The sequence below is a fragment of the Carcharhinus amblyrhynchos genome, chromosome 1 (assembly GCF_965287045.1).
Source record: "Carcharhinus amblyrhynchos chromosome 1, sCarAmb.v2.hapA, whole genome shotgun sequence".
NCBI classification, from domain to species: Eukaryota; Metazoa; Chordata; class Chondrichthyes; order Carcharhiniformes; family Carcharhinidae; genus Carcharhinus; species Carcharhinus amblyrhynchos.
This window is the reverse complement of record NC_137324.1, coordinates 55687114-55708228: the sequence shown is the minus strand read 5'-3', so window position 1 is coordinate 55708228 and position 21115 is coordinate 55687114. Positions and strand designations below refer to the sequence as shown.

Below are 21115 nucleotides of genomic sequence, written 5' to 3'. Positions count from 1 at the left end.
TGTGGCAAAGAGTTCCACAGATTCATCACTCTCTGGCTGAAGAAATTCTTCGTCATCTCTGTTTTAAAGGATCGTCCCTTTAGCCTGAGGTTGCGCCCTCTGGTTCTAGTTTTTCCTACTAGTGGAAACATCCTCTCTACATCCACTCTATCCAAGTGTCACAGTATCCTGTAAGTTTCAATAAGGTCTCCCCTCATCCTTCTAAACTCTAACAAGTACAGATCCAGAGTTCTCAACAGTTCCTCATTCGACAAGTTCTTCATTTTAGGGATCATTCTTGTGAACCTCCTCCGGACCCTTTCTAAGGCAAGTACACCTTTCCTTAGATATGGGGCCCAAAACTGCTCACAATACTCCAAATGGGATCTGACCAGAGCCTTATACAGCCTCAGAAGTACAACCCTGCTCTTGTATTCTAGCCCTCTCGACATGAATGCTAACATTGCATTTGCCTTCCTAATTACTGACTGAACCTGCACGTTAACCTTGAGACAGTCTTGAACAATGACTCCCAAGTCCCTTTGTGTTTCTGATTTCCTAAGCATTTTCCCATTTAGAAAATAGTCTATGCACTCCTCCTCCCAAAGTGCATAACCTCACACTTTCCCACACTATTCCATCTGCCACTTCTTTGCCCACTCTCCTAACCTGTCCAAGTACTTCTGCAGCCCCCCTGCTTCCTGATTACTACCTGCCCCTCTACATTATCTTTGTATCATCTGCAAACTTAGCAACAGTGCCTTCAGTTTCTTCCTCCAAATTGTTAATGTATATTGTGAAAAGTTGTTGTCCCAGCACTGACTCCTGAGGCACACCACTGGTCACCGGCTGATGACAAAAAGTTGGTATGTAAATGCAGTAGCAATTGATTATGAAGGCAAGTAGAAACTTGATGTTTAATGCAAAGGGCAATAGAATATAAAGGTAGGGAAGTGTTGCTGCAGCTGGGGTGATAGACTCTACAGGAAGACAGGGAACAGCAGCAAAGTAAGTCACTTGGCTCCTTGAACATGCTCCACTATTCAACTAGATCATGGCTAATCATCTACCTCAACACTATATTCCTGTACTACTGCCATAGCCTTGATGTCTTTAATATCCAGAATTCTATTGATTTCTGTCTAAAACATACTCAACGACTGAGCCCCACAGCCATCTTGAGCATCTGGAGTACTGTGTACAGTTTTGGTCTCCTCACGTATAAAAGGATACATTTCCATTCGAAGCAGTTCAGAGAATGTTCACTCAACTGATTCCTGGGATGCAGAGGTTGTTTTGTGAGGAACAGTTGAGCACGTTGTGCTGAAACCCAAGAGTGATAAGGGCAAGAAAGGAATACAGGGCAAAGATCACAGTGAAGAAAAGAATTATTGTTTAACACAAGTCCAGAATCAAATTCCAAATTCTTTCACAGAGTCAGCAGGTTGAAGAGATGCTGGATAATTCACTTTTCCGGCAGAGATGGCTTTCTTGATGAGATAGGCACATAGAGGTGATGCAGTCTTGTAGGCACTGGTACAGAAGCTCAGGTAGAAACAATGTAGATGAGGATCAGAAAATTTAAACCTAGACAAAGCTCTGGTTCTGCTGCTATTCGATGGAGCATGGCAGATTGCCCTTGCAACTTCACAAGGCAGGATAACTGGTTTTCACATCTGGAGTGGGGGAGGAGGGTGGTGGGCAGAGCTGTCATGTGATATGACTCCCACTTTCCCACTTTGGTTTGGACAAAGCACGTATCTTCCTTTGTCTAGAATTATAGAATCCCTACGGTGCAGAAAGAGGGCCAAGGGCGTCCCACCTAGGCCCTCCCCTCTGCCCTATCCCTGTAACTACGGCTGATCCATCTAATCTACACATCTTTGGATTCTTAAGACAGTTTATATTTCAACCATTAACAATTTCAAAGGAAATTTCAGAATCCTTTGCTCTATCAGGCAAATGGTCTATGTAGACTGGTTCTGGCCTCTGAAATGTAAATTGTCATTGCATAATCATTTTGGAATTTGGTCTCTATGCACAAGGTTGTCAGCTTATCTTCAGTGATGACAAGATTGTAGGCTGTTATGATTGCCAGGAAGTTCCTAGCATTTGAGTCAAAGTCATCAACGGCTTCAATCATTGTCCAGTTTCAAAACTTTTATTGATTAACCATGCTGATAGATATATATATATATATATATTAAAAATGCAGAGTGAGGTCTGAACTCCAGAACACTGAGGTAAGGAGAAATTTACTGGGCGTGCAAGCACTTCGGAAATGTCTGACAGTGATATTAAAAAAACCTCTCTTTAGCGTTATTGGGAGTTACTTGCACCTGAAATTAACACAAAAAGGGTGGCACAGTGCCTAGCACTGCTGCCTCACAGTGCCAGGGACCCGGGTCTGATTCCCAGCTTGGATCACTGTGAGGAGTCTGCACATTCTCCCGTGTTTGCGTGGGTTTCCTCCGGTGCTCCAGTTTCCTCTCAGAATCTGAAAGGCATGCTGGTTAGATGCACTGGCCATGCTAAATTCTCCCTCAGTGTACCCGAACAGGCACCAGTGTATGGCAACTAGGAGACCTTCACAGTCACTTCATTGCAGTGTTACTGTAAGCCTATTTGTGACACTAATAAATAAACTTTAAATTTTAATTATTTTGATACAATCATGAACAATGGGGGCCTGATTTTATATCTGATTTTACAATATCTGACTATAAATGCACATTTCTCAAAATTCACCCTTCTTTCCAGAATTAAGTAATCTGTTTAATTAAATCAGAGCTCACCTTTAAAACCTTGATGCAGGTAATCAACACTTTTAGTAAATAACTTCACCATGCCAGATGCTACTGGAGTGTCAATCTCTAGCCAAGGATATGAACGGTTATTGCTGTAAGTGAAAATATAACATTGGGATGTTCAAGTAAACATAAATGAACATGGTTACGATTTGCAATTCACACTATCAAAAATAGTAGTCTATGATAAAACGATCATTCAAAATCAAGTAAGTAGCAGAATTAGGGGGAGAAACAACTTGCATTTAACAGAGTGATGGGCACAGCATCTGCCAGGCTATCCATCTGATTTTTATCCCAGCTCCTCCCGCAACCCAGCTCCCATGGATGAGGCCCAAGTAAAATTCCTGCTCTATTTCAGAAGTTCTTTCCTCAAACTCCTTTATTTTATGTATTGTTTTGGGTTCCGCTACAGCCATTCAGCTCTTAACTTCATTACAGTCTCAGTCCAAACATGGACAAAAGAGCTAAATCCAAAGGTGAAGCGAGAGTGACTGCCCCTAACATTGAGGAAGCCTGTGACTGTGCGCAACATGAAGGAGCTCGAGCAAAACTGGAGTTAGCGAGAATCATTGGAAAAACCTTCCACTGGTTGGAATCATACCAAGCACAAAAATAAGGTTGCGGTTGCTGGAGGTCAATCATTTCAATCCCTGGACATCACTAAAAAAATTCTTCAGCTGCTAGATCCCACCATCCTAAGGTTAGAAACCTTCGTCAGAGCTCTGACTTATTAAATTTTTCCACTCTGCAAAGGACCCATTTATAGCAGCTCAATGGTGACAGCCAGTGTTCAATAAATGCTAACACATTTCCTCCATTTCCATAGACTTTTGTTTTAAGAACCAGCCACTTATGTGGCACCTTGTCAAATATCTTTTGGAAATCTAAATATACTATATCTAGATTCCCCTCAATCTACCCACCTTGTTACATCCTCAAAGAATTCGGGCAAATTTGTCAAACATGATTTGTCAAACTGAAGAGAGTTTGGAAGTAAGGTCCAATCATAGGAGGGGTTGTAAAAGTTCACCTTTGAGGTATCTTTTAAAATTGAGGAGAATTTAAGCAATACAGGTGTGTAAGAAATATATTAAGAAGTCTCACAACACCAGGTTAAAGTCCAACAGGTTTATTTGGTAGCACAAGCCACTAGCTTTTGGGGTGCTGCTCTTTCATCAGGTAAGTGGGAGTTCTGTTCACAAGCTGGGCATATAAAGACACAAACTCAATTTACAAAATAATTTTTTATTATTATTAAAATCATTATTTTGTAAATTGAGTTTGTGTCTTTATATGCCCTGTTGGTGAAAAGAACTCCCACTTACCTGATGAAGGAGCAGCACTGCGAAAGCTAGTGGCTTGTGCTACCAAATAAACCTGTTGGACTATAACCTGGTGTTGTGACACTTCTTACAGTGTTTACCCCAGTCCAATGCTGGCATCTCCACATTAAGAAGTACATTCCAGAACATAGGGCCACTGGTCTCTCATCCCACTGAGAAATGCATAGCAATCTGGAATTAGAAGGGCCAATATTGAGATTTTAGACACGGGGCTCGGATAGTCAATTTGGAGAGATTTGTAGATGTAAACAAGGATTTTCATGTCAGAAAGTGGTAGGATGAGGAGTGCATGGGAGTGAAATAGGTTGCAGGCAGTGGAATTCTACAGTTAAAGTAGTGTAGGATGGAGAGCAGGAACCCAGCAAAGAAGCCATCAGGTAAATGATGTCTGGAAATGACGAAGGTATAGGTGAAGATTCCTGTACATCAGGGACCCTATATGCAGATTAGAGGGTTCCAATTAATTTAGTGTTCAGAGGATGGGGAGGAATTCTATTGGGCATTCCCAATTGGTAATGATACATGATTGTATTAATAAATCTCTGTTTTAACTACTATTTCATCATAATAGATGCACAGGAATGGACCTCTTCTCCCCTTGACAACCTTCAATTTACTGTTGCTGAATCTCAAGTTGTCAAATAGGTAAGGTGTCACAGATGTTAAAGTACATCTAATGAGTGTTTCAGAAAGCTAATCTAGAATTTTGTAAACACCTGATTTGACCATTTTACGTGAAAACATACATTATATAACTTTGTTGCGAATAATCCCCGCAATTAACAGAACTTCATTACATGTATAAAGAAAACAACTGCTACAATTAAGTTGCTTCCAGTCTTGCTTTGACTCAGAATGCAATAATCTTTTGTCATAGCAAGTTTACAAGATTTGGTGGTTTCATTACTTTCTTATTCAAACACGAAAATCAAATTATTGTTTTGCCTGAAGTTTTACAAGGAATTACAAAAGTAGTTACCTTGCTTCTTCCGTATTTAACACCAATAGCCATGGCCTGAAAAGTCCCAGCAATTTTGAATATACCATTTGCAAACCTACAATGAAGTGATCACAAATCATTTATGTTGGAAAAATGAAACTAGATTAAATACAGTTGGAACAGTGGACTGCTTGGATTTCTATTTGTGATATAGATGAAATTAACTCATTCTAAAGTACCATGTTTTGCCACTCAATTTAGAAATGATGCAGTAATACAAATTTTATATTGTATGTTCTAAATGACTGATTATATAAAGTTTAAGTTTGTTTCTTAATGTCACAAATAGGTTTACATTAACACTGCAATGAAATTAATGAAAATTCTCTAGTCGTCACACTCCAGCATCTGTTTGGGTACACTGAGGGAGAATTTAGCATGGCCAATGCATCTAACTAGCAGGTCTTTTGGACTGTGGGGGGAAACTGGAGCACCCAAAGGAAACCCTTGCAGAAACGGGAAGAAGGTGCAGACTCCACAGTGACCCAAGCTGGGAATCAAACCCGGGTCCCTGGCACTGTGAGGCAGCAGTGCCTCACTGTGCCACCATGCCTTCCACTGCAACAGTTAAACAGAGTGGTAAGTTATTATCCCCATTCTTAGGAGTGTCCTCAATCACAGCTGAATCTTTTGCCCTCAGGAAGCAAGCAGCTTTTGTCAATTAGATGTTTGCGTCTTAGGGAAATCCAAAAAAATGAGCAACATACTCTTTAAAATAGTTAATACTGAATTTCAATATAAGTCAATACTTTCTCTAGTTCTAACACATCAAATTGTTCTACTGCATTAGACATTGTTCAGGTGGTAGCACTCTTGCCTGTGTTGGAAGTTTGCGGCTCCTCCAGAGACTTGAGCATAAAAATCTAGGCTGATACCCCAGTGTAGGCTGTGCTGTAGGGGTGCTGTTTTCTGGATGAGACTTTAAATTGTGGTGCTGTCAGTTCCCTCTTAAACGATCCCTTGGTATAATTTTGAAGGGGAGCTGGGGAGGATCCTGGTCAATATTTATTCCTCAATCAACATCACAAAAAACTCACAATTTTGCTGTATAAGTAATTGGCTGCCATGTTTCTCACATTACAACAGTAACCATACTTCAGAAACACTTCTTTGGCTATTAAATGCTTGGCAACATCCAGAGGTCACAAAAGGTGCTGGATAGAAGCAACTCATTTTCAAAATACTTGCTCAGGGAAACTACTTGTTGAAGACAGACAACTCAAGACTGTCTTTTCCACTTGAGGTCTGTTATGTGCCAGATTAATTTTATTGTTAATCATATTATTGGGTCTTCACAACAATACTCCCATCTGTGAATTCCTTCTGAAATGTTAATTCTTGTACAAACTACAGTAGCAAGATACCAACACAGTAAAGGAGATGAAATACACACTTAATCAGTTTTGATACCATTGATGGAGGAAGAAATATTAGTCTAGACAGCATGTGAACTCAATGCTTTTCCTCAAATAGTGCCATAGGGAACCTGAGCATTCACCTAGATCAATGGAACTTGTAGATGGGACCATGACTTAACACCTTATCCAAAAATGGCAGCTCTGATAATGCATAATTTATATGTGCAAGGCCAGAACCGCGAGATGGGACTCCCAACATTTTGATGTGGAAGAGCTACCAACCGAATCAACCTGACACAATGTTCATCAGATTGTGCAAAAAAGCTCACTTAAAAATGTTGATTGAGAATAAAATTTATGCATAGAAATGTATTTCCACATAGGACATGCTGTATTTGAATTTATGCAGATCAAAAAAGAAGTCAATTGATATTTTAAATGCAAATGTGGTAATTTTCAACAGAAAGATGAAACTGGACCAACTTTCTTGAAAGTAATCAATTCTCTTTCAGAAGTATTTGCTTAAAAGTTAATTTTCAATGTAACAGAAACTTATTAGAATTCTTAAATCACATACAATAGAGTCATAGAGGTTTACAGCATGGAAACAGGCCCTTCGGCCCAACTTGTCCATGACGTCCTTTTTTTAAAAACCCCTAAACTAATCCCAATTGCCCGCATTTGGCCCATATCCCTCTATACCCATTGTACCTATGTAATTACCTAAATGCTTTTTAAAAGACAAAATTGTACCCGCCTCTACTACTACCTCTGGCAGCTTGTTCCAGACACTCACCATCCGCTGTGTGAAAAAATTGCCCCTCTGCACACTTTTGTATCTCTCCCCTCTCACCTTAAACCTATGCTCTCTAGTTTTGGACGCCCCTACTTTGGGAAAAGATATTGACTATCTAGGTGATCTGTGCCCTTATTATTTTATAAACCTCTATAAGGTCACCCCTCAGCCTCCTACACTCCAGAGAAAAAAGGAACCTTTTCTCATTCACTAAAGAACATGGGGACCCTGTTCTCCATTCACTGATCAATTGTTTAATTTAAACATGAATACAGAATCAGGCAATCATAACCATGAATACTGGGAAGGCAATGGCCTAGTGGTATTACTACTGGACTATTAATCCAGAAACTCAGCTAATGTTCTGGGGATTTGGGTTCGAATCTTGCCACGACAGTTGGTGGAACTTGAATGCAATAAAGAATATCTGGAATTAAGAATCTTCTGATGACCATGAAACCATTGTTGATTGTCAGAGAAACCCATCTGGTTCACTAATGTCCCTTTAGGGAAGGAAATCTGTTGTCCTTACCTGGTCTTGCCTACATGTGATTCCAGAGTCACAGCGATGTGGTTGACTCTCAACTGCCCTTCAGCAATGAGGGATGGGCAATAAATGCTGGCCCAGCTAGTGATGCTCATGTTCCATGAATGAATTAAAAAAATCCTCACTCCAATGTAATTTGTACATTTCACAATACCAGTCATTAGCATTGACACTAACATTTTACTTTAACATTGTATTCAGAAAGTGAAAGTACAACTAATAAAGGATCGGATGTTGATTCGTCAATCCTTTGGTTAATACCTGCTACATTTTTGCTGCTGGCCAGCGGTTCTTGGGCAAGTTTGGCAATCTCAGAATCAATGAGAGACCTAGCAAGGAACATCAACAATTTCTTCACTTCATTCATATATGGAGTCCACTTTGAAAACAGACCAAAGCTTCTTAGATCTGGTTTTGAAAGGCGCAGTTTGAAGAAGAAATCAGAAAGCCATTGTATGGTCTCCAGCACCTGCATGGTGAAACAAAGTTCAAAACAACTTCCAAATTACATCTGAAAACATTTAAATATTAAAAATAATCACCAAAACCTGGGCTTAAAGTGTCATTTTTTAAGAATATTTTTGATTTCTTTCTGTTGAGTAAGTTAGGGTAAGCTTGAATTTTGAATCCCCTTTTTATATCTCAAGTTGGTTTAAGACCCACATTGCATTACTCAGCTTAAAACAGGATAATTCAGTGCATGGATAATTCAATACATGTTGCTGATGTTACTTCTGGACATCACACTTGAAACTACATAGAAAGGAACCCTTTGGAAAGTATTTTTCTCTACCTCTGCTGGCTGATGTGCTTGATTAACAAACTCACTCCATTAAAACTAAAATGTAAATACTGCTGAAGACAACACCAAATGTTCAGGCTTCAAAGTCTGAAGCTCCCAGATCTGTTTTAATTGCAAATTATTTGATAGAGAAATACTTTGCTCGGAGCATGATGTTTTTAATTGACTAATTATATGCAGCAAATGCCCAAATTCACAGGTAATTGCATTCAAGAGTGGTCCCAACCAAACTTACTTCTGAAATATTTGTCATTCTCCTTCATTGTGCTGATCAGCACCCTTCATGAGGTGACCCAATATACTACAAAAGTTGTAATTTTTTGTGATGAAGAGTGAGTTACCTGTGTAACAAATTACTGATCAATACTCACCTGCTTAAAATCTGAGGACATTAACATAATCTGAAAACACCAATTATGCATTTGTCAACATCAGGTTTTACAACACTGGTAGGTCATTTCTCAAAAACCAACCATTTTGTTTTCCTCAAATTTACTCTCATTTCAAGATTTACTTTTATGTTACGGTCCCTATTGGTTACAGTTGACATATTTGTGTGAACACAATATGCCTGCTACGTGCAACTGATGCACAGAGTTCTGTCTCTTCTAACTAAAATAAAGCAATTAAAATGATGTTGCTGTTCTAAGAAATGCATGAAGCATATGCATTAAACTCTTCACAATGCTTTTTTTAAACAAAGGGTATATCATGGTTAGTCAAAAAATCAGAGGTGCTCTCACTCAGTATGAGAGACAGTCACTTTGGGCTTATTTTGCTTTCTGTCAATATATTTATGGAAAACATTCCTGACTACAGATAAGCTGTCTGAGAGGAAAGCTTTTCAATTTATTCAGTTATGGAGAGTTGCCTCTTCATAGGTATTTCTAAATTCAGCATGAGGAAAAGTATTTGCTAACTTTTCTGTCACTGTGGAGTGAATCAGAGGGAGTAAGTTGTTTAGTTTCAGATGTAAATGTACTGAAACTAATGAAAACTGCCAATGTAAACTTGCCATGCTGCAATTACACCCTTTTGCCTGTGCACTTACAAATTTATAATGCAGTCTGTGAAACTGAAAATGTACAAATGTCAAAACACGAGTACCAAGTTGTGTTTGCTTGCTCGGGCAATTAACCACTATGCTCCAACTCTACTTCACCCAAAGAATAAAGGAGATTAACTACAAAGTAATTACTTCTTTTTAAAACTTAAAATAGGGAGAGAAATCACAAAGTTCTGTAATCTGGAATTCGCAACCACTAAAAGGCTCTGGATGTCCAATTAAATGCCGTTTTCAAGCTTGAGATTGATAGATCTTTGCTAGGCAAGAGTGTAGAAAAGAGGCAGGTAAATGGACCAAAGGTGTGGACCATACATGATCTGACTGGTTGGTTCTTCTCCATATACTTCTAACCCACATAAATTTTACCACAGTTTCATTTAAGGATCGAAGAAATCTTCTAGGGAAGAGTTGGCTTTTTCAGATTTCCTCAAGTCACGTGCCACTCAATTATAATCTGAGGGTACTGCCAATATAGTTTGGAACTGGTCACTAGGAGGTAAAGAATTGCACAGAGTGACTTACCTTAGCTTTCTCCTTCACGTGCGGAAGTATCTGGCTTCCTGATTTTATGACTGGGATATGGAACTTTCAAGCTAACTGTAGGTTTGAACATCCTACCTCTCCACTGTCAAATTGATGTGCCATTAAACCTAATTTTACTTAGACTTATTTCTCAAGATTGTGAAACTCTGCTTATCTAATCCTCTATTTTGTTTTAAGTGCAGTCAAAGAAAGGTACTTGAAACATCAAGCTTTTTTGATTCTAGTACAATTCTAAACTCCAGCTCAATAATATCTTGTTGAATAGGATCAATATTGCAGCAACGTGCTGAATTAAGGATGGGCTGGTGCATGGGAACAGGAAAAGACCAAGAAACCAATAAGATGATAAACATTGTGAGATAAAGAGAAGATAAAAGGAAACTACAGAGAGAGAGAGAGAGAGGGATAGAATTTAAGGGATTAAATATGTAGAATGGGGGAGGTATGGTGGGGAGACAGGATTAAAATGAATATGAACTGAAGAAAGAAAAATAGGGAAGGAATACCGGAATTTAAAAATACTGGGAATGAAAAACAAACCGAGAAACTCCGTAAACAATCTCAGAAGTCTAAGTATTCTAGAGGTAGGCTGTTAACCCATTTTTCTCATGTTTGAATATAGTTGGTAGACTTTGCATTACCTGTTCAAATGACAGGCTAATCTTTTCTGAACGTTGTGTTTCTGTGGATCTCACAATTCTGGGTTCATGTTCATCTTCAGAGGTACAATTTAATGTTTTCAAAGCAACCTTCCAGCAGTCAGGGTTCAATCTTTGTTCTGAAGAGCCTTAGCCAAAGAGAAAGGAAAGTGGACATTTCTTTCTGCAAAAGCTCTTCCTATTCAGCAGTGCCCTAACAGAATCATAGAATCCCCACAGTGCAGAAGGAAGCCATTCAGCCCATCGTCCATACTGACTCTCCGACAGAACATCTTACACTAATCCACTCCCCACCCTATCCCCGTAACCCCACGCATTTATCTCACTAATCCCCTAACTTACATATTTTGGGACACTAAGGCGCAATTTTAGCACGGTCAATCCACCTATGTTAATTCTTTTTGTTACATCTATTAAACAAATAGATGACGAATGACTGTCGATAGCAGCGTACAAGTTAACCTTTTAAGTTGGAAGTTTAACCTTGAAAGTTCCCACCAAAAGCAGGGGTCAACTTACATGCCTGGTATAAAAATGAACTGCTAAAATGGGTGCAGGCAATCACAAGGCTTTGTCATTTGCCATGCAGGGTATGCTATGTGTATGCATGTTTTAAACACTCATGCATCTTCACAACATGCTCTGTATCGTTTTTTTGAACCTTTACACCCAGTTATAAGGTATAGGTAACTAAAACATCAATTTGTAGAGTAAAAAATTGAGGCTGACCACTCATGCGACTACAGCATGTCTTGGTTGAAAAGGGCATCAACTTATACACTGTGTATATAAAAAAAATGATTTTTCTTGGGGCTAATAATAGTTGCATAGTTTCTATGCTGGATAAACTTTTCAGTGTGATCTATACTATAACAGCACTGATATAAAAAATACTTAATCAAATAGCCAATGGGATGCTACATTGAAACTGCTGCCTCAACTTTCATTTGTCTTCAGATTTCACGAAATACAGAATTTATCTGGCTGGAGGAAAGGAAACACTGGACCAGAAAAATGTATGTTGCAGGGGTAGAATTAATTTTCATTTAAGACTGACACAGAACTGAGATATAAGAACATAAGAACTAGGAGCAGGTGTAGACCATCTGGCCCCTTGAGCCTGCTCCATCATTCAATAAGATCATGGCTGATCTTTTTGTGGACTCAGCTCCATTTACCTGCCCATTCACCATAACCCTTAATTCCTTTATTGTTAAAAAATTTATCTATCCTTGCCTTAAAACATTCATAGAAATATTACATTATTGGAATATTATAACCATTAAAACATGAAAGTACTTCCAAGCAAAATGAACATTATTTGTCCGACATCCATTCCTGTTGTAAAATACATTTGAGTAATAGCTTGACATGTGGAAGAAAAACATTAATTGCTTCCTGACAGAGCTTATCTACATGACAAAATCCCAATGATATTCAAACAGTTCAATCAGACAAAAGTGATCTAGGTTTGACAAGTCAACTGGATAAGCAAAACAAAATCCTTCAGGTTTACCACTTAAAAATATCACCTTTGATTTCTGTGAAAATTCCTGTTAATAAAGAACTGACTTACTCTGCATCAGAAGTCTGAGGAAGTCACTATAGTGATCAGGGAATTGATATTGTAGAACATACATCCAGTGTTTGCAAAAAATGTTAAAAGCCATTTGAACTTCTTCCTCTGGTTGGAAGCCACACAAAGTCAGGGCTATATGAATTAGCTCCAATAGCCGAGTCCGCTCAGACATAACTGGCTTAGTAGAATTCAACCACAGCACAAGGTCAAACTGCAATATAAAAAGAGAAGTCAATTTTTATCTTGTAGGATCCTAAATCTTGATTGATACATATATCTATGTGTAGTTGCTTATGAGCACAGTCACTATTTCTGGGGAAACCACATGTTACATATGAAAATAGTATGATAATCCACATAGATGGAATGTACATCAAGGGAAAACTAACATTCTCAAACTCTGTTCCATGTCATGTACATAATGACTTGAATACAAGCAGCAGTACTTTCATTGCTGGGTCAAAGTCCTAGGATTCCCTGCCTGACACCTTTGAGAGAGCAGCATCAGTAGATCTGATATGCTGTTTAAACTTATGAGAGGCTGGGATAGGTAGATAGAGAAAAATTGTTCCGACTGGTGGAAAGATCAAAACAGCAAGAAGTCTTGCAACACCAGGTTAAAGTCCAACAGGTTTATTTGGTAGCAAAAGCCACTAGCTTTCGGAGCACAGCTCCTTCATCAGATTAATGGGAGTTCTGTTCACAAACAGGACATATAGAGACACAAACTCAATTTTCAAAATAATGGTTGGAATGCGACTCTTTACAGATAATCAAGTCATAAAAGTACAGACAATATGAGTGGAGAGACGGTTAAGTATAGATCAAAGAGATGTGTATTGTCTCCAGCTAGGACAGTTAGTGAGATTTTGCAAGCCCAGACAAGTCATGGGGGTTACAGATAGTGTAACATGAACCCAAGATTCTGTTGAGGCTGTCCTCATGTGTGCAGAACTTGGCTATCAGTCTGTTCAGCGACTCTGCGCTGTTGTGTGTTGTGAAGGCCGCACTGGAGAACGCTTACCCGAAGGTCAGAGGACTGCTGATGTGTTCCCCAACAGGAAGAGAACATTCTTGCCTGGTGATTGTCGAGCAGTGTTCATTCATCTTGTCATAGCGTCTGCATGGTCTTCCAAATGTACCATGCCTTGGGACATCCTCCGCTGCAGCTCACCATGCAGACGACGTTGGCCGAGCTGCAAGCATATGTACTGTGTACCTGGTGGATGGTGTTGTACGTGAGATGATGGCATCCGTGTTGATGATCTAGCACATCTTGCAAAGGTTGCTGTGGCAAGGTTGTATGGCGTCGTGGTCACTGTTCTCCTGAAGGCTGGGTAGTTTGCCATGGAAAACGGTCTGTTTGAGGTTGTGTGGTTGTTTGAAGACAAGAAGTAGGGGTGTGGGGGCAGCCCCGGCGTGATGTTCGTCTTCATCAATGACACGTTGAAGGCACTGGAGAAGATGTGATAGCTTCTCCGCTCCGGGGAAGTAGCGGATGATGAAGGGTATTCTGTCCCCTGTGTCCCATACCTGCCCCCCGAAGAGGTCGGTGCAGTTTTTCGCTGTGGTGCGTCGGAACTGTCGATTGATGAGTTGAGTGCCATATTCTGTTCTTATGAGGGCATCTCTCAGCGTCTGGAGGTGTCCGCTGCGATCCTCCTCATCTGAGCAGATTGTATGTATACAGAGGGCCTGCCGCAGGGGACGGTCCCTTTAACGTGCCCAGGGTGGAAGGTGGAGAAGCGGAGCACCGCGAGGCTATCCGTGGGCTTGCGGTCCAGTGAAGTGCTGAGGTGACTGTCCTTGACGGAGATGCCTGTGTCCAAGAATGCAACCGATTCCGGAGAGCAACACAGCGAGCCCGATGGTGGGATGGAACTTGTTGATGTCATCATGTAGTTGTTTCAGTGATTGTTTGCCATGAGTCCAAAGGAAGAAAATGTCAGCGATGTACCTAGTGTGTGGCATCGGTTGAAGGTCCTGAGTGGTAAAGAGATCTTGTTCGAAACTGTGCATGAAGATGTTGGCAGATTGAGGTGTGAATTTGGTCCCCATGGCTGTTCCGTGTGTTTGGATGAAGAACTGGTTGTTGAATGTGAAGACACTGTGATCGAGGATGAAGTGGATGAGTTATAAAATTGCATCTGGAGATAGGCAGTTGTCGGTGTTGAATACTAAGGCAGTTGCAGCAATGCCATCGTCGTGGGGGATGCAGCATCTGGAATGCCTTCACTGAGAGTGTAGATTCAACTATGGCTTTCAAGAGGGAATTGACTAATTATCTAAGGAGGAATAATTACAGGGTTATGGGGAAGACAGCGAAGTAGGGTTAGCTAAGTAACACCTACAGAGAACTAACACAAACAAAGCAGGCCAAACTGCCTCCTTCCATGCTGTAACCATTCTAGGACTGTGATCACAAGGTCTGAAAATGCTCAAAGAGAAGAACTTGAAAGCTTGAATTTAGTGAGGAAAACAAAGAATAATGGCTTTCTCTGTGTAAAAATCTGCTCATGGCAAATGCATTTTCCTATCAAGTAGTGTGAAAAATCATTGCAGTAAAAACCAGTTCTGTACAAACATCATATGGACTTGAAATATTAACTGTGTTTCTCCCCAGATGCTGCCAGGCCTGCTGAGTTTACCCAGTCTTTTCTGTTTTTATTTGAATAAACATCAGACTTAGTTGTCCCCTGGGGGGGAAGTGGAATAAAGAAATATGATCACTTCCTGCAGAGTAAATAGAAAATATAAATTAATGCACTGCCATGCAGATCCTTTTCAGCCAATGTGAGTTCATAAGATAACTTTGGCAATCTTAAGGTTCAGAATAAGAATTGACGGCACGGTGCAGAGTGGTTAGCATTCTGCCAAGGACCCTGGTTCAATTCTAGCCTTGCGTGACTGTGGAGTTTGCATGTTCTCCGTGTCTGCATGGAATCCCTCAGGGTGCTCTGGTTTCTTCCCACAGTCCAAGGATGTGTAGGTTAGGTGGATTGGCCATGCTAAGTTGCACCTTAGTGTCCAAAGGTATAGGTTAGGTGGGTTGAGTGAGTTGGTGTTGAATAGAGATGGTGCCGTCAACATACATGTGGAACCTGATGTGATGATTTTGAATGATGTCAATGAGGGCATCATAAATATGAGAAATAGGAAGACATGAAGGGTAGATCCTTTGAGGGCATGCTTCAAAGATAATGGAATTGGTTAGGTACAGGAGCCATGACAGGAGATTGGCAATGACTGGCCTAGTAAGAGAGTAACCAGGAAAGTGGTGTTGAACTTAGCTATGTTTTGAATCCATCATTAAATAAGAAATAGCAGGATACCTAGAAAAGAACGGTTTGACCAAGCAGACACAGCACGGGTTCGTGAAGGGGAAGTCGTGTTTGACGAATTTACTGGATTTTTATGAAGATGTGACTACTGCGGTTGATAGAGGGGAACCGGTGGATGTGGTGTTTTTAGATTTCCAGAAGGCGTTCGATAAGGTGCCTCACAAAAGGTTGCTGCAGAAGGTTAGGGTGAACAGAGTTGGGGGTAAAGTGTTAGCGTGGATTGAGGATTGGCTATCTAACAGGAAGCAGAGAGTTGGAATAAATGGGTGCTTTTCTGGTTGACAGTTGGTGACTGGTGGCGTGCCGCAGGGATCGGTGCTGGGGCCTCAACTGTTTACCATATACAAAGACGATCTGGAGGAAGGGGCTGAGTGTAGGGTAACAAAATTTGCTGATGACACAAAGATGAGTGGAAAAGCAAATTGCGTGCAGGACACGTAAAGTCTGCAAAGAGATTTGGATAGGTTGAGTGAGTGGGCGAGGACCTGGCAGATGGAGTATAATGTTAGCAAATGTGAGGTTATCCACTTTGGAAGAAATAATAGTAGGGTGGAATATTATTTAAAGGGTGAAATGTTGCAGCACGCTACGGTGCAGAGGGACCTGGGGGTCCTTGTGCACGAATTGCAAAAACTCAGTCTGCAGGTGCAGCAGGTAATCAAGAAAGCGAATGGAATGTTGGCCTTTATCGCAAGGGGGATAGAATATAAAAGTAGGGAGGTCTTGCTGCAACCGTACAAGGCATTGGTGAGGCCACAACTGGAGTACTGTGTGCAGTTTTGGTCCCTTATTTGCAAAAGGATCTATTGGCTTTGGAGGGAGTACAGAGAAGGTTCACCAGGCTGATACCAGCGATGAGGGGGTTAGCTTATGAGGAGAGATTAAATAGACTGGGTCTGTACTCGTTGGAGCTCAGAAGGCTGAGGGGGGATCTTATAGAAACTTACAAGATAATGAAGGGGCTAGATAGGGTAGAGGTAGAGAGATTCTTTTCGCTTAGAAAGGAAACCAGAACTAGAGAGCACAGCCTCAAAATAAGGCGGGGGGGTGGAGTTTAGAACAGAGTTGAAAAGGAAGTTCTTCACTCAGAGGGTGGTGAATCTTTGGAATTCTCTGCCCATTGTAGTGCTGGAGGCTACCTCATTGAATATGTTTAAATCACGGGTAGACAGATTTCTGATAGACAGGGGAATTAAGGGTTATGGGGAGCAGGCGAGAAAGTGGAACTGATCCACTTCAGATCAGCCATGATCTTATTGAATGGCGGGGCAGGCTCGAAGGGCTAGATGGCCTACTCCTGCTCCTATTTCTTATGTTCTTATGTTAATGAAGAAATGGATGGTGAAATCAACTATGTAAAGTCTGCAAGAGAAGGCTGTGAATCAATATTGCACAATGGTCACACTAAGTGAGGATTGCATTTACAATTTTGAGGAAAGCTATTTAGGTGCTAACCTAATGGGTCCTAATATAATTAATTACCACTCCAGGTCACTACTTTTCTCACTGGCATATCAGCAACACTGAGTTAAATTTTGAATTAGTGTGATACAATAAATCGGTATTAAATGGGCAGCACAGTGGTCAGCACTGCTGTCTCACAGCACCAGGGATTGGGTTCAATTCAGGCCTTGGGTAACTGTGTGGAATTTCCACATTCTCCCTGTATCTGCGGGTGCTCTGGTTGAGTGGCCATGCTCAATTGTCCCTTGGCATCAAGGAGATTAGCAGGGTAAATACGTGGGGTTACGAGGATAGGGCCTGGATGGGATTGTTGTCATTGCAGGCTTGATGGACTAAATGGCCTCTTTCTGCACTATAGGGATTCTATCAAGATTACTTTGATAGTATCTTTCACTCTTGTAACTTTCAGTACTGTTAAGGACAAAAGCAATAATATCGTCAGAGCACAATTACTTTCACTGTGCTCGGTACATATTCCAGGATTCTATACCAAACTGTCTTTGGGAGAACATCACCATAGGATTGAATAAAACCCACAATAACCTCCCAAAAACAACTGCAATAAATGCAATTCTACTAGTGTCACCTTCATCCCAAAGACAAAACATAAGAAATTTGGGTACAACAACTGAAAGAAAGCAGACAGAGTTGCACCATACCACTAACTTGGAAATCCTCAACTTGGATAAAAGTTTTGAATCAGTGATGGGGTAAATACAAAATACAGGGTGGCACAGTGCCTAGCACTGCAGCCTCCCTTTGCCACAGACTTGGTTCAATTCCAGTCTTGGCAGACTATGCGTGTGGACTATGCACATTCTTCCTGTGTCTGTATGGGTTTCCTCCCACAGTCCAAAGATGTGTATGTTAGGTGGATTGGCCATGCTAAATTACCCCTTGGTATCCCATGATGTGTAGGTTAAGGGGATTAACAGGGTAAATATGTGGGATTACAGAGATAGGGCCTGTGTAAGATGCTCTGTCAGAAAGTCAGTGCAGACTTGATGGGCCAAATGGTCTTCTTTTGCACTGTAGGGATTCAATGATTCTAAAATGGTTGGATAATAAACAGGAGCACCTAGGATGAAAGTAGAATTCAACAGTTTTTAAAATTAAAATTTTACCTTTGTCAGTAACATGAAGATGACATCCCCACTATCTGTGTGGAGGACCTTGACAACTTCTTCGTAAAGACTGACAAATTCATCTGGAGATATATTTGGAGTGAAGTATGGTGACAAAAGATTGCACAGTCTTCTATTCTGAAGAACTTTTTTCAACACCGTTTTACTTTCCGTTTTAGCACAACTAAGAAAAACCTGAATAGGTCACAGAGAAAAGTTTCAGATTAAGCTTCAATTGCTTAAAAATTTTAAATTTTATTTCACCAATTGAAGATTGAATAATCAAATTATTGAGTAGATATAACTTAATATATGCATTAAAAAGCTGCTCAATAATTTAAGTTGAGAAAATTAGAAATTCTAACAACGTGTTATGTTCACAGAGTTAGACTTTAAGTAATCTTGAAACTACTAATTCAAAACACTGATGACACTATTAGGATCCTTGAAAGTTCAAAGAAACACGTTACATTAGTGATGTTATTGCCCAAACATTTCATGGTTTGCAAGCAAGCATTAACTCAGTTAAAACAAATGGGTTAATGCCTTTGTAAAAATAGTGTGCTAATGCCTTTGTAAAAATAGTGAGAAAGAAATATGACAAATCCTCAAGGGCAATTAGGGATCAGCAACAAAAACTGTGCTGCTATGACAAGCAGAGTAAGAAATATTACCCTTGATTTGCTCCCACTTGCTCTGGATTATGAATCCCGTTCATTCTCTCACTAAACTCCCTTCTCCATTATTTTAATAAAGCTTGTTTATTTTAATTGGGTTTAATCATTTTTGTTGAGGTGGGGGGACATTGGCTCATCTTGCTTCTTCACTGGCTTTCTTCCAAGCTTCCCCTGTCCAAGTCTCAATGTTATCCAACCACTGGATTTTATTTCTTCCTCTTGTGTTTACCCACAACAGTATGATTTCCCCAAGCAAATCAAGGGAGAGGTGACCAAAGTAATAAATAGCTTTGACTAACAATTCCCCAACTTGGCTGGTCAGAAAGTTAGATGGCTCTTGGAGGCTGATGTTCGACTACTTGGAGCTGAACAACCCCAATCACAGCATCCATGGTAACAACCACCCTTCAAGACCATGATGAGGCAGGCCCTACAAGCCAATTATTTCACTGTGCTGGACATCAGCAACGGATTCTGGTCAATCCCTTTAAACGCACAATGCCGGTACAAATTTGCCTTCAGGTTCCAGGCCAGCAATACACGTGGACCTGCCTATCCCAAGGATCGTAAGAAGTCTGACAACACCAGGTTTTAGTCCAACTGATTTATTTGATAGTAAACGCACAAGCTTTCAAGGTTTCCCTCTTCGTCAGGTGAATGGAGACTTCTGGCCTAAGACAGAGCATATAAAGCACAGACAGTTTAGAGATTACTGATTAGAATGCGAATCTTTACACCTAACCTGCTGTTCAAGTCCTAAAGTGGCCGACAATGTGAGTGGAAGGAGCACTGATCACAGGTTAAAGAGATGTGTATTGTCTCCAGACAGCACAGTGAGTGAGGTTTTGCAAACCCAGGCAAGTCACGGGGGTTACACATAGTGTGACATGAACCTAAGATCCCTGTTGAGACCGGATCAACTGTGATCAGTGCTCCTTCCACTCACATTGTCGGCCACTTTAGGACTTGAACAGCAGGTTAGGTGTAAAGATTCGCATTCTAATCAGTAATCTCTAAACTGTCTGTGCTTTATATGCTCTGTCTGAGGCCAGAAGTCTCCATTTACCTGACGAAGAGGGAAACCTCGAAAGCTTGTGCGTTTACTATCAAATAAATCGGTTGGACTAATACCTGGTGTTGTCAGACTTTTTACTGTGTTTACCCCAGTCCAACGCCGGCACATCCACATCATATCCCAAGGATCCACAATTCCCCATCCATTTTACACCAAAGGTTAGCTAAAGGGTTGGAAGGATTCTCAAGACCCAAATGTCTAATCCAACACGTGGATGATCTCTTCCCCCAAACAATGAGCAGATGGGAACAGCTTTAGTTTTTGAAAGAGCTGTGAATCTCCTCACCACATTAGGACTAAAGGTAAAACCCAAAAGGGCATACATTGAGATCTCAGATTTCATACTTGGGGACCATAGTGATCCAGGGGAAGCATGAAATTGACTCAACAAGTTCTTAACCCACTTATCCTACCCAGAGACGTGGGCTCATTGCGTTCCTTCATAGGTCTGATAGAGCATGCCAAAATGGATGGTTTCGCCACAAAAGCCACCCTCCTATCAGACCTGCTAAAAAACATGCCATGGGAATGGATCGAGTAGCACACAAAAGCTTTACTGGAATTAAAGCAATGGCCTCACACTATAATGCCAGATTTAGAACTCCACTTTGCGCCAGAAGTTACCGTGTGGAGTTTGCACTTTCTCCTCTTTTCTGCACAAGTTTCCTCCCACACTCCAAAGATGTGTGGGTTGGGTGGATTGGCCAAGCTAAATTGACCCCAGTGTCAGGGAGCCTAGCTAGGGTTAATGCATGGGGTTATGGGGATAGAGCCCTGGGTGGAATTGCAGACTCAATGGGCCGAATGGTCTCCTTCTACACTATATGATTCTATAATCTATGAAATATTCAATCCCTCCACAACTGACAAACAGTGGCAGCAGTGAGAACCACATACAAGATGCACTGCAGGAATTCACCAAGGTTCCTTCGGGAGCACCTTCCAAACCCTT

At 40.7% G+C, this 21115-nt stretch overlaps 1 protein-coding gene across 1 annotated transcript in view; it reads right to left on the bottom strand.

Annotated features, from left to right (window-relative positions):
* Positions 1-21115, bottom strand: part of epg5 (ectopic P-granules autophagy protein 5 homolog (C. elegans)) — a 145090-nt gene that overhangs the window by 37781 nt on the left and 86194 nt on the right. The window contains exons 30-35 of the mRNA XM_080183999.1: positions 18412-18606; positions 12480-12693; positions 10886-11031; positions 8095-8302; positions 5112-5187; positions 2775-2878 (exon numbers count right to left, since the gene is read on the bottom strand). Of these exons, the coding sequence (XP_080040125.1) occupies positions 2775-2878; positions 5112-5187; positions 8095-8302; positions 10886-11031; positions 12480-12693; positions 18412-18606 (943 nt within the window). The remainder of the gene's footprint in view (positions 1-2774; positions 2879-5111; positions 5188-8094; positions 8303-10885; positions 11032-12479; positions 12694-18411; positions 18607-21115) is intronic.